The sequence below is a fragment of the Periplaneta americana genome, chromosome 12 (genome assembly GCF_040183065.1).
Source record: "Periplaneta americana isolate PAMFEO1 chromosome 12, P.americana_PAMFEO1_priV1, whole genome shotgun sequence".
In the NCBI taxonomy this organism is placed as follows: Eukaryota; Metazoa; Arthropoda; class Insecta; order Blattodea; family Blattidae; genus Periplaneta; species Periplaneta americana.
Genome location: NC_091128.1, coordinates 178,074,911 through 178,089,791, shown reverse-complemented (window position 1 = coordinate 178,089,791; position 14,881 = coordinate 178,074,911). Strand labels below are relative to the sequence as shown.

Here is a 14,881-nt window from a genome sequence, read left to right as displayed (position 1 = left end):
AGAGCACATCCTATTTCCTGTTTAATTTTTGCACGCCTTTACTCAATCACCCTGTATGTCCATTGCTGAGCTGACACAAGCAGTCTCCACAGCAGGCACGAAAGTCAAGGGTCTAAATGCTGCTGGTGTTGCAGGAGGATGTTCCCCACGTGCCGGGTGTCGTTCACGGGCGTGCGCCCGGACCAGCGCTACGCCGTGCTGATGGACATCGTGCCGGTGGACAACAAGCGCTACCGGTACGCGTACCACCGGTCGTCGTGGCTCGTGGCCGGCAAGGCGGACCCCCCGGCGCCCTGCCGCCTCTACATGCACCCCGACTCGCCCTTCACCGGCGAGCAGCTGCGCAAGCAGGTCGTGTCCTTCGAGAAGGTCAAGCTCACCAACAACGAGATGGACAAGAATGGCCAGGTATGTCACAATCTCCTCATAGTGATGCAGATTTTCTGGAGCAGTTTTAAGTCGGAAAGTTTTCAAGAACATTTTGAAGGAAATTGTCTTGAAACTTTTGCCTTTTAGATTTCCTAAATTTTATAAAGCGATGTAAGATGAAGTTTTAGTTCGGTATTGCCAGTATAGGGAATTAAAAAGAAACACTGAAAATACCTTAGTTTTGTAGTGTGGAGTAGAAGAAACTCGATGTGATCACTGTGAGAGCTGTGGTCCCACAAAACCCTCCCTAAATCGAAAAAAAAAAAAAAACGAAAAATCGAAAGAGAATTGGGAGGACAAATTTAAAAGGTACGCAAAACGCGTCCTTGCAAGGGGATGGGGCTGTACAAAACTAAATATGTGAGCTCCAAGCCTGTTGGCCACTAGTCTCACTCCGGGTTACCCTGCTCCACTGAAGGAACTCTAGAAAATTTTGAAGGGGAAGCCGAAATTGGACGTAACCTCTTAGGTACCACATACGCGAGGGGGACTGAGATTTGATCAAGTGATCACGGAACGGGAAGAGGAAGAGCTGGCTGGTGTTTGCCGTTAGGATGGCAAGACGCTGTCATCTGTTGTTCGATGACAAGGCATGTGAAGGCCGTCGGAAGAAGCGCCGTGAAATCTAAATCTGCAATTTGAGAGGTCCCTGTCCTTTCAAATTGCGACTAATTGAGTGACCTCCTATATTTAATAGACAATTTATATATGTTCTGAACTAGGGCATACGTCGTTTATAATAAAGGGGAATATATATGGGGAAGGGCATATAGGTCCGTGGCCCATTTCTTATAGGGCTCATCCCGACATTTGTCTTACGCCTGAGGAAAACCACGGAATACCTTGGGCAGGATGAGTTGTCTCATATAAGAGACTAGCCAATTTGGCTATTATGTAGGAGGTGATTGTTGTCATTAGCCTTGTTGAATCGTCTCAATTTCGAGACCAGCCATTTGGCTATATGATGGCACCCTTATATACTGTCGGTGACTCAGGAGAAGACGAGAGCGGACTGAGGAGGAAGGGATGTGAACAGATAACGTACGACAACACGTCAATATTTGTACTGCAGTAAGCGGAAACATTAGGTCTTCTTCTGTTCAACTCAGCTTTAATTTCCATATGCATTGTTACTCATGTTTCCTGCACAGTAATAACCCGGCTACTGGGATGCTTATCTGAGCGATGTTTGTAATGATCAACAGCGATAGTCAAGAAGGCCACATTCTTTCCGCTCGCCTTCTCCTGAGTCGTACTAGAAGGAAGAAGGCGGCCATATTTCGTCGTTGTGACTTTATTTGAGGTGGAGTGGGAGAATGATTGCATTGTCGCAAACTGTGGTAACCATTCATAACCTAACCTAACCTAACCTAACCTAACCTAACCTAACCTAACCTAACGTGCTACACGTTTAGCACACCTGTTGTAACATTCCTCACAGTTTCATTTCGTTTGCCGATATTGGCATCCCTGCTACACCTGTACCATATCGTCTGCTGGAATTCTGAGTCATCTAGTGGAACTGAAGTGAAACTGCGGCTCTGTTAATTACGTTTCCGAAGTGGATTCTGTGTTATCTGCAAGAATTATTGTGTCATTGTAGTGATAATTGCATTTATATTGTACAGTAAAAATTGAAATACGTCGTGACTGAGATAAAAGTGTTCTAAATTGATTTCCAGCGCCACAGTCCCAGTGATAAACGTGTGAATATTCGTTAGGAGTCCGTTGGAAGTGGTCGTAGGGACTAAAACTTAACCCGTTGTAATTAATTATAAGTTTTCCTGAAAAATTTCCGCTTAATCATTGAGCACTTTCTTTAGCTTAGTGTAGAGGTAAAGCTCGTAGTGTTAAGGATTGGCTAGGTAGAAAGTAATACATTACTTACAGAAAATTTTATTGCTTGGTAAGGGACCTCGAAAAGTCGCTCTTATTACATTCAAACAACTTGCAATACAAAAGTTTCATAATTTTTTTTTCGCTAAAAAATTGTTAGAAGTAGATAGAATTATCCACGGTAAGTTGGCAACACTGACTCACAATCATTTGTACACAACAGTTTCCGAAGAAACAGCGGAATGATTTAATATCTTTGCCAGCGAGCAGTAGTGGTTGCACTCATGGTCACGTGCCCTTCCAGTTGTAAATGAAATTTACCATATTTTATTTAGTTCTCAATTTTTTCATTCGCGCCCTCTTTCCTTTACTCTCGATTCAGGACTAGCACTTGTAGCAATGTGGCAACATGGGCTGGTCACATTTCCACTGCGGACTTCTGTTTTACAATGAATCCTACTCGTCTCAGGTTTGTTGGGAAGCAAGAAGAGATATTTCCTACGTAATCATGGTCTTCGGTCCCGGGGGTGGTGTGACTAAAACAACAAGAAGTACCACCATTTACCACCCAATGGCGCCACTAACGTTACACTGTGCTAAATGAATATCGTTGAGAATAGTTAACCTGGTAATATCTGTACCAGTTAGCAATGCTTATGTTGAGCGCGTGTTATCTTTGACGTCCAATCTGTGGACTGACGAGCGCAATAAATTAAGTGTACCCCTATTGAATTGAATTTTAAGATAACATGTCAGCCATTTGTAGAATATCTAGCCAATGACGATCAAAGGGACCAGTGGTGGCTGATTGACTGAGGCAAGTGAGGCCGGGCCTCAGTCACTTGGCTTAACTGAAATCAAATTTTGTGTTTTTATATAATGTATTAGTTATTTGAATGAGGCATATATCGCTGTAGAAGCATTTGAAAAATTTGTGATGTATATAGACCTGTTTTGCAGTAAAATTTGTTCCTGAGGCCAGGATCGCTCGTGCCGGGTCTGCTTCTGGATTTTCGTTTGTCTTCGCGGCCTTTTGACGTTGCGCTTAAAACGTTGTAGCTGAGGCACAATTCGTCTGGCCTCGTCAGGTTTCACTCCTCTCATTCATGAGCCGGACTCTAGGGTAGTGTGGGGTGGGAATAGCAATGGTGACTTGTCTTCCTAAATAGGCCATAAATACTACAAATTCCAGCTCTTTGGCAGGCAGAGACCCACACTATTCTCTCCCCTTATGTCTTAGTTTATGACTTAAACGAGGGTGTTGTACTATTGTACTTCGTAGTACAGTAGTGAATCTGGACCAATGTTGTTATGTATTTCGGGAAAATATAAACAGAAACAAATGCCAGAAATAATGCTGGTGCAGTTAATTCATTGTCAGAGTGTCCTTTTTCGAGAAGAAATAATATTGAAAGAAAGGAAGTTTTAAATAAAGAGAGAGACTACCGAGATACCTACGACATCGCTGACAATTTTTCTGACACATAATCTTAAAACGCGAGTTTCTATTGCATCCTGGTATGGGCAACATAAATGGTTAAGTGGTAATGTGGTGCAAAATAAACTTCTCTGTTGGCCTTGTTTGTTGCTGTCAAGGGACAAAATATAAAAAGAAAAGAAAGAAAGGAGATTTTCAACACATAATGTGGGTTGCTTCATCACACTGAAACAATCATTGAAACTCACAGCATAACAGCTTATTTGGTGAGTGAAATTATTATCTTTAATTAACAGTAGACTAATAGTAATAATAAGACTAATAATAATAATAATAGATTAATAATGATATTAATAATATAATAACAATAATCAACATTTCCTATCGGAGGCACTTAAACTAGTCGCATCTGGCCTCACCGAGGATTTCGATCACCGGCCGCTACTGAAAGAGACCCACTAAAATGTTGTCAACGTAATCAGGGATACAGCTTAAATTTTGAAAGGAATGCAAAGTAAAGACAGTTTATCTTCACCATTCAAAATAGGCCCATGCAATTTGTTAAACTTTCTTATTTCCATTTTTAAGCATAACCATTGAACTGTAGAATTTGTACAGATCTAGAAACAAAATTTGGATCAGCTGAAGTTCCCAGCAGGAGATCGTACAGCCCGCAGGTCACAGCTGCACAGGTAGCCCGCCCGTGGATGGATGTCTCTACTCGTTACGCCAGGCTAATCTGGACGACTGAGCCCGACAGAGTACCCTGATGATGGGACCTGTATGCAGTTCCGAAACTTTGGATATGTCAAGTTCCAGGACACGATGGATTACCCAAAACTTTAATTCTAATCACTGTCACCGTGAAAGCCTGAAAACTCATAAAGTGACATCTAGTATTAATTAACGTCAATGATCAATAATAAAATTATATTATAGACATGTCAGTTATGTAGCTTTAGCCTGTTTTAACAATCGTAGCCGAAGTATTATGGTTCAAAATGAAGTAAAATATTTACGAAGTAAAGTTTTATTTTTGTGCGGATAGACTTCTAACGAAGGAGTTAGGCCCTAAGTTATCCGAGGCGCATCCAGAAAGAAAGTTTCCAGATTTTTTCCCCTTGAAAGTAAACGTAATTAGCTGTGTCAATTGCGCATGCGTAACAGATCTATGACGTATCAATCATATGCCAGCCGGACAGGTCCCGCCTGGTGCCAGTAGCGTGGCAGCAGTGGTCCGAAATGGAAGCTCTTATTCCTTCTCCCGCCGCCTGTGAGGTTCGGTCACTGATAAAGTTCTTTAATGCACAAAGCATTGCGCCAATTGAAATTCATCGGCAGCTCTGTCAGGTCTATGGGCCGAACATCATGAGTAAGCAGATGGTGCGTCGCTGTGTAGGCAGTTTTCCGAAGGTCGTCAAAGTGTCCATGATGAAGAGCGCAGTGGGCGACCGTCCCTCATCAATGATGATCTTGTTGAGCTGGTGCGGCAGTGCATCATGGAGAACCGTCGCTTCACGATTACGGAGCTGAGCAGCCATTTTCCGGAGATATCGCGATCCTTGTTGCATGAGATTGTCACTAAGCACCTGCTGTTCAAAAAAGTGTGTGCTAGGTGGGTGCCGAAAAACCTGACACCCGAACACAAAATGCAACGTTTAGGAGCAGCACTGACATTTCTGCAACGGTATCACGATGACGGCGACGAGTTCCTCGACAGCATCGTCACAGGCGATGAGACTTGGATTTCGCACTTCACTCCGGAAACCAAGCAGCAGTCAATGCATTGGCGGCATAGTGGATCTCCGGTCAGGACGAAATTCAAACAGACGCTGTCGGTACGGAAAGTGATGTGCACGGTGTTCTGGGACAGGAAGGGCATTCTGCTCATTGACTTCCTTCCAAGAGGTGAAACAGTGAACGCTGACCGTTACTGTGAAACACTGCGAAAATTGCGACGTGCCATTCAAAACAAGAGGCGTGGAATGCTTACTGCAGGTGTTGTGCTCCTCCATGACAATGCTCGTCCACATACGGCTCGGCGCACAGCAGCTGTTTCGACGGAATTTGGCTGGGAGTTGTTTCATCATCCACCGTACAGTCCTGATCTTGCTCCCAGCGATTTTCACGTTTTCTTGCACCTCAAGAGATTCCTGTCCTCCGGTGAGCGTTTTGGCTACGATGAAGAGCTGGTTCCATTCGCAGGCGGCAGAGTTCTACAAAAGTTGATCCCACGATACGAGAAATGTCTCAATTCTGATGGTGGCTATATTGAAAAATAGCTGAAACATTGCTGTACCTGTTGCCAATAACTGTTTTCCTGAAAGTGTGTGTTCTTTAAAAAAAAAAATAGGGAAACTTACTTTCTGAATGCGCCTCGTAGTTTTTCTTTATCTGCTGAGTATTGCTTTTTAACGTATCTTCTTTCCTGTGCTCCACCTCGTCCTAAATCCACCATCGGCAGTGACATTTGTTAACATAATTCATCGGTGAAAATTACCCTCCACACCTTCCATACATATGATAGCACCGTTGGAATGGCACGCCACTGTTACCTTTCTTACACAGGAATGAAAAGATCGTGTCAAGAGGATAAAAGATGCGAGAGATATGGTTACTAGCATTCCAAGCAGATGTGTAGTCCTGAAGTTTGGCAAGCATTCAGTGGTTGACAGATCGGAGTGGAGCTGACAGACAGACAGACAGACAGACAGACAGACAGACAGACAGGCAGAGAAGGTTGCTAGTAATTCTATAACGAGATAGATTCGAACTACAGTTCCTTACGGTGAAAGTCTTCAACTACTGACGGAATCTCCAAGTAAAAATTAACACCACAAGAAAACGGTTTACTATCAACTTCTTTATATTCAAAGCTAACAAAACTCGAACATGTTTTGAAAGAAAGAAAAATGCGAGCCTAGTTGCTTTTGTTCCGACAACATGTGTCGGCGGGATAGTGTGTGTCTCTGGGGCACTTCTCGAACACCTGACGCGGGATAAAAAGCGAAAATTACTGATATGACGACATATGTTGTGAAGAAGAAAGAGACATCACCGTTGAGGGACAACCTCTGGGTAAGAGACCGCAAGAACTCGCCAGCACTCCAGACACCAGGGGCACAGCTGACCAGAGAGACTAACGGATTAGCGGAGCTCTGCTCACAATTACTGGAGAAGGCGAAGGTCAGCCTGTGACGCTTTCTTCTTCATTATAGTAGCCACTGATCAGATAACCCAGTCCTTCTTAATCCAAATTTTTGGACAACAGCAACAAACGTAGAACATGCGGGAAGTCTGGAGAACGAAATACAACTGATACTGAACAATTACGATTGAGCATTATCTGTCGATCCTGTACAGCGATTTCTACTGAACTATTGGACGGATTTTGTTCATATTCAGTATCTACGAGTCAATTTATGAGGGAATGATGTACATGAAATATAATAATTTTAGTACTAGTCTGTCTGTGTACAGCGATTTCTACTAAACTATTGGACGGACTTTGTTCATATTCAGTATCTACGAGTCAATTTATGAGGGAATGATGTACATGAAATATAATAATTTTAGTACTAGTCTGTCTGTGTACAGCGATTTCTACTAAACTATTGGACGGATTTTGTTCATATTCAGTATCTACGAGTCAATTTATCAGGGAATGATGTACATGAAATATAATTATTTTAGTACTAGTCTGTCTGTGTAGAGCGATTTCTATTGAAATGTTATGTAATATATTTTTCATTTTTCTGCTCCTTCGTGCTTTGTTTAGTAATTTGATTCGCATTTTTTACTACTCTATCGCTCTTAATTCTGTATTTGTTCCATCCTTGCTCTGAAGCCGTATTTTATTATTTCTGTCGAGATTCGAATGGCAGCTGTCCTCGTCTGGTCCGCAGTATAAATAATAACTCGTCTGTGACAAGATATGCTTCATCTCTCCGTAGTTTTCCTTACTAATGTTTCCATAGCAACTGTGAGGAAAGATGCTCTCCTGCTCCCCGTCTGTTTGCACTTCTCAAATTATTATTAACATTCAAGTATACAGACGCGATATTACACAAGCACGCGATATGAGGGAAGGAGAGCGCGCATGTGTCTGTTGAGTTAAGCCAAACAAAAACCAACCCGAGTTTGATTCCCGATGGTGACAGAAATCTTGGTCAGTAATCTTATATTTCCTTGTGGTAATGTATGTCTTACCTTACCTTGTATTATTCTGCCTTAACTTTCTTTAATTTATGTCGTAAAGGTGACGTAATAGTTATCTGTTTATAATGAGTTATAGGAAGGTAATACGGGCTATATGAGCATCAGTGCACCTTTGTATTGTATTGTATTGTATTGTATTGTATTGTATTGTATTGTATTGTATTGTATTTATTAACATTCCATGGTATTCATACATTGCTTTACAGCTAGAATATGGAACAAGTTAAAAAAACTTAATACTATTATAAAATGTATTTTGATGTACCGAAGTGCATATGATATTTCCATGCAGATATTCTGCGTCATCACATGATGAAAGAGTGATGGAACGGAGAAATCCCGGCGCCGGAGAGAATTTTTCTCCGTTCCATCACTCTTTCATCACTATTATAAAATCTTAATTTATAGTCACAGTCTAGATGAAATATATACATACGAGATTTACAATATAGTCTACTAGTACAACACAAAGTTTTAGTATCAATTTCATGAAGTGTTATTGAATGTCATGAATTCACCTACAGAATAGAAGGCGTGAGAAATTAGGTACTTCTTCAATTTGGCCCTAAATAATTTTATGTTTTGAGTTTCATTTTTTATATCGATAGGGAGGCTATTACAAATTTTTACTGCCATATAACGCACTCCTTTTTGATAGCATGATAGACTTGCCGATGGAGTATGAAAGTCATTTTTTGACTGTATTTATGCTATGAACTGTTGAATTAGTTACAAAGTTTTCACGATTACATATAAGGAAGATTATTAATGAAAAGATATACTGACAAGCCATGGGCATTATTTGTAGTTTTTTTAAAATAGTCCTACACGATTCCCTAGATTTGGCACCAACTATTATTCTAATTACTCTTTTTTGTAATAGGAATATACTGTTAGTATCTGTGGAATTTCCCCAGAATATTATTCCAAAACTCATTACCGAGTGGAAGTATGCAAAGTATATTGTTTTTAAGGTATTGATATTTACTATCTTTTGCATAGATCTAATAGCAAAACAAGCTGAATTTAGTTTGGGGTAATTTCTTTAATATGATTTTTCCAATGTAACACATTATCGATTTTTAAGCCACGTGAATATAAATTAACAATATAAGTAATATTAACCAAAAAATTAATATTAGTAGGCCTAATTATTTACATGTGCTGCAGTTACTGTATAAAGTAAGAAATTGCAACTCATTAAGAATATAATAAAATAAAATGGAAACATAAAAGGAAGATGTGACTTATAATGAATTAGTATTGACATAAAGTCAGAAATAATAATTTGTAGCTATGCCTTGATTTCTAGCAGGACCAAAACAATGAAAAAACTGAGTAATTGGAGGAAGAATTAAAGTTGAGTGTGCTGTGACATGTAGTTTTCTTATAAATTCGGTTTCTGAATATCTTTTCAATACTGCAAATAAATGAATTTCTTCACTTCATAAATTGAAGTCGCTTAACATAATATTTAATGGTAAGTTCATATGAAATACTTTTCTCGATCTTCGGATATTAAATAACAAATTCCTCTCCAATTGCCGTTTTTTTGTGGGTGGATGGGGTATGTACGGGCTATTCCATCTCATCGACCGAAATATAGAGAAAATTGACCTTGCAATTTTTAAATACAATGAAACTTTTTCTGTCCGTTGACAACTGTGATACAATGCTTTGTGCAAAGTTTGAGGCATCAGAACTTCATAGTGTTTAAATTAATAATATTTTAATTTATCGTATTTTCATAAAATTAGCAACTTTAAACTGTTGTGGCTCCGAAACCCTTTCACCCAATGATCAAAATCATGGTTTATTTTGATACTGAGAAATTAAAGTTTATATTCACATGTTTTTCTTACTTTTTATGGAAATGGAGAAATTTAGATTTTTCTTCATTAAGACGCCTTTGCCCACGAAAAAATATTTTTAAAATATATGGTTAGATTCCGCATTGAAAGTACAAATAAACACATATTTTTTACTGGTGCAACGTTGATAAGAAAGAATTGAAAATATAAAATAAAGAAAATAAATATTACGCGCGTGAACTAACCAGCTGGCTGTAGGTAGTCGAGACAAGCAAGGCCAGGAGACAAACACGTGATGTTTCGTCTAGTAGCGCATAACTGGACTAGCTTTATCACAAGTTTTCATAAACACAGGAGTAAAATGACGCCCAACGCTCGCTTATCTTCATCTCTAGGCCAGTGCGTGCGGTACTGCGCCGTTCAAGTCTAGGCGTGTGAAAATAATTTATTTAATACCCCCGAAACTTATTGCCGTACCACTAACAAAACAATGCCGAATCCCTCTTAATAATGCAAGTTTTTTTCTCAATATTTTTTCAAATTTTTACAAATGGGCAAAAAGCCTAAAAGTAAGTAAAATCAGATTATCTCTCTCTCTGTATACAATAAAAATAAGGATTAGTTCTTATCACAACCTACCAAATGTCAGCTTCAAAATAAGCTCTCGTTCAATGTTCTGCAGTAAACGGTTCCAGAATTCTGAGCGCTGAAATAGGCTTGTTTTTATGAAATACGCTAAATTTGTTGCTCAATAGTATGAAAACCGTTTGACTTTCGATAGTATATTTTTGAAAATGCACTGTCCTCAGCACCTTGTATAAATAGGAAAAAAATTAGAGTGTTAAAAAAAATGCGAGGTTTTTTACTGATCGATTTCATATGGAACAGCCCGTACGTACCCTTGCAGATGATACCAGGCCTCGTTCGAAAACAGGACTGTAATATTGATGTTACTGACGTGCACTGCAGTACTCAAGATCGACCCCGATCTGGGTCGTAGTTCTTGCAACACTAAATTTGAAAGGTTTTAGGTAATTTCATTACCTTTGTAGCATTTCGCACGCAAGTGTAAGAACTAGACCTATTTGGTTTCCGCTGAAGACGAAGCGATTTTTAGAACAATTTTCCCAGCGATGTTCAATGTCGTCCTCGGCGCAACTCATGCTCTCTGAGATGCGTGCGGGCTATTCCATATGAAATCGATCAGTAAAAAACCTCACATTTTTTAATATAACTTTTTCCCTATTTATACAAGGTGCTGACGACAGTGCATTTTCAAAAATCTACTATCGAAAGTCAAACGGTTTTCGTACTATTGACCGACAAATTTAGCGTATTTTATAAAAACAAGCCTCTTTCAGCGCTCAGAACTCTGGAACCATTTACTGCAGAACATTGAACGGGAGCTCATTTTGAAGCTGACATTTGGTAGCTTACGATAAGAAGTAATCCTTATTTTTATTGTATACAGAGAGGCAGATAATCTGATTTTACTTACTTTTAGGCTTTTTGCCCATTTGTAAAAATGTAAAAAATATTGAGAAAAAACCTTGCATTATTAAGAGGGATTCCGCATTGTTTGCTTAGTGGCTCGGCAATAAGTTTCGAGGGTATTAAATAAATTATTTTCACACGCCTAGACTTGAACGGCGCAGTACCGCACGCACTGGCCGAGAGCTGAAGATAAGCGAGCGTTGGGCGTCATTTTACTCCTGTGTTTATGAAAACTTGTGATAAAGCTAGCCCAGCCATGACTGCTAGATGACACATCACGTGTTTGACTCCTGGGCTTGCTTGTCTCGACTACCTACAGCCAGCTGGTTAGTTCATGCGCGTACTATTTATTTTCTTTATATGATATTTTCAATACTTTCTTATCAACGTGCCATCAGTAAAAAATATGTGTTTATTTGTACTTTCAATGCGGAATCTAAGCATATATTTTAAAAATATTTGTTTCTTGGGCAAAGGCGTCTTAATGAGGAAAAATCTAAATTTCTCCATTTCCATAAAAAGTAAGAAAAATTGTTTACATGTCAATATAAACTTTAACTTGCCAGCATCAAAATAAACCATGATTTTGATCATTGGGTGAAAGGGTTTCGGAGCCACAACAGTTTAAAGTTGCTAATTTTATGAATATACGATAAATTTAAATATTTATAATTTAAACACTATGAAGTTCTGATGCCTCAAACTTTGCACAAAGCATTGTATCACAGTTGTCAACGGACAGAAAAAGTTTCATTGTATTTAAAAATTGCAAGGTCAATTTTCTCTATATTCCGGTAGATTTAAGATGGAATAGCCCGTACGGACGAAGAGTTGTGCCATAGAAACACTCAGTTGTACCAACTGTTGTAACACCCACGTGAGCAAGTGATCCATTATTGTTCCCAGATCCTGTGCGCATGCTCGGCGACTAAACTTTATGATGAAGTGTCGCCTGCCCCTTCTAATGGACCACACAGACGCTGTGTACGTTACATATGCATGAGTGCAGGCCGATGTGTTTATTGTCTGGCATCGCAATAAGTTAAATCTTGTAAAAACACATTCTGGTGTCGTTTCATATAAGTAAGCAGCGTCGTGCTGTAGTTGGGACAGGACTCACACTGGTGCGTAAAATAACTTGGATTGCCATGGATGAATGAAAGAATGACAGAGAAGGAAAGTCAAAGTTGTAATTCTCTAATTTCTGTGAAAGGTAACTGAGCTGCATCACGTTCTGGATTCTTCTAGGGCTGGGGACGGAGCGGTTCGGTTCTGAGCTGTTACTGTGACGTCATTACTCGGTTGAACCGATTACAGTACCGAGTATAAATTTGTGGCGGCAGATTTAAAATTTAGATAGATTGAGTCGATTTTAGAACGTAGAATCAAGTGTGTTTTAAAAGCGTTGAAGTAAAGCGCTTTCGCTTTGCCAATTGACGAGAAAAAAGTGCTTCTCTTCATTGTAAAATGGCGGTTGGAAATTTCATTTGCGAGATTACAACTATTTTCGAAGTTATTTTGTATGAAAGGCCTACTTAATTTTCAGTGTTGTTATATATTACAGACGAAATAAAATTGATAAAATAATTTATGATACTAACAGCTAATAAATTAACACATGAGGTAAACGTTAAACGCTGCAACTAGGGTAAGTAAAAAAGAAGATAGAAAGAAACGGGCTCCATGAAGCGCTGCCTAAAACACTTAAAAATAACACACAGAATCATTTACTAATACGGAAATTGGATAAAATAATCAATAAAACATGGAACCTTGAACTGAAGAACATAATGATTATGTACAGTATTTTATAACATTACTAGCCTTCAATACAACCATGTTCTCTTTTGTGAAGAGTAGGCCTAATATTATTGATAAATTAAAGTAATTAGGTAACATAATTCGTAGAAATAAATACAAATAAAATGATGACTGATGAGTTAACACAAATCCAATAAACACAAATAGAAGAAAAATATAATGCACTTCATTTTTAACATATTTTAATATTAATCAAACACTCTAATATAATAATAATAATAATAATAATAATAATAATAATAATAATAATAATAAAATCCAGAAACGATTAGGGAAAACGCGGAAATTCTAGTTGAAGCAAGTAAAGCGATAGGGTTGGAAGTAAATCCCGAAAAAACGAAGTATATGATTATGTCTCGTGACCAGAATATTGTACGAAATGGAAATATAAAAACTGGAGATTTAGCTATCTTTCGAAGAGGTGGAAAAATTCAAATATCTTGGAGCAACAGTAACAAATATAAATGACACTCGGGAGCAAATTAAACGCAGAATAAATATGGGAAATGCCTGTTATTATTCGGTTGAGAAGCTTTTGTCATCTAGTCTTCTGTCAAAAAATCTGAAAGTTAGAATTTATAAAAGAGTTATATTACCGGTTGTTCTGCATGGTTATGAAACTTGGACTCTCACTTTGAGAGAGGAACAGAGATGAAGGGTGTTTGAGAATAAGGTTCTTAGGAAAATATTTGGGGCTGAAGAGGGATGAAGTTACAGGAGAATGGAGAAAGTTACACAACGCAGAGCTGCACGCATTGTATTCTTCACCTGGCATAATTAGGAACATAAAATCCAGACGTTTGAGATGGGCAGGACATGTAGCACGTATGGACGAATCCAGAAATGCATATAGAGTGTTAGTTGGGAGACCGGAGGGAAAAAGACCTTTGGGGAGGCCGAGACGTAGATGGGAAGATAATATTAAAATGGATTTGAGGGAGGTGGGATATGATGGTAGGGACTGGATTAATCTTGCTCAGGATAGGGACCAATGGCGGGCTTATGTGAGGGCGGCAATGAACCTGCGGGTTCCTTAAAAGCTAGTAAGTAAGTAAGTAATAATAATAATAATAATAATAATGATAATAATATTATTATTATAATAATGCATAATATATGTTATTATTATTATTATTATTATTATTATTATTATTATTATTATTATTATTATTATTATTATTATGTACAGTAATATGTTCAGACTGTCAATGTTCATTAGGCCCACTTGGCAGGTCATATAATAGGATGAACTCCTCTTCAATACTAGAGGCCTTTCAGCCCGCCTTGGGGATAAGGAAATAATTTGTCCTGCAGCAGAAAATATTTAAATACAACAGTACCTACGTTGTTGTCTGCTAGAACTAAGTAAAACACGTGAACTCTGTTCGAACTGATCGGTAACGGCTACGGTTAACCGAGTAACTCCGGTGCTCCGCTGCCAAGCACATAAACCGATAGAACCGAGTAACTGAACGGTTCTACTCGCTCCGTCCTCAGCTCTAGATTCTCCAGTTGTCTACAGTTTGTTTTCACTCGCAAGTATACCATGTCACTGATTCAGTCCCACTTGTCCCACTTTGGCGCTAATACATTCATAGTTTTCTGAAAAAGGGCAAGGTATTCATTGCGAATCTATCATTTCACAATCTTCAATATTTTCTGCCTTCCTCTTAGTCTCCGCATATGATCCATATATCTTAATGTCGTCTATCATCTGATATCTTCTTCCGCCCCGATCTCTTCTCCCGTTTACCACTCCTTCCAGTACATCCTTCAGTACCTAGTTTCTTCTCAGTCAGTCACCCAGCCAATTCCTTTTTCTCTTCCTGATCAG

The 14,881-nt window shown here is 38.8% G+C and overlaps 1 protein-coding gene across 1 annotated transcript in view; it reads left to right on the top strand.

The window, feature by feature from the left end:
• The window catches only part of LOC138711245 (T-box transcription factor TBX20-like), a 404,801-nt gene that overhangs the window by 277,308 nt on the left and 112,612 nt on the right, over positions 1-14,881 (top strand). Inside the window, exon 3 of the mRNA XM_069842659.1 lies at positions 135-408. Coding sequence (XP_069698760.1) covers positions 135-408 — 274 coding nt within the window. The remainder of the gene's footprint in view (positions 1-134; positions 409-14,881) is intronic.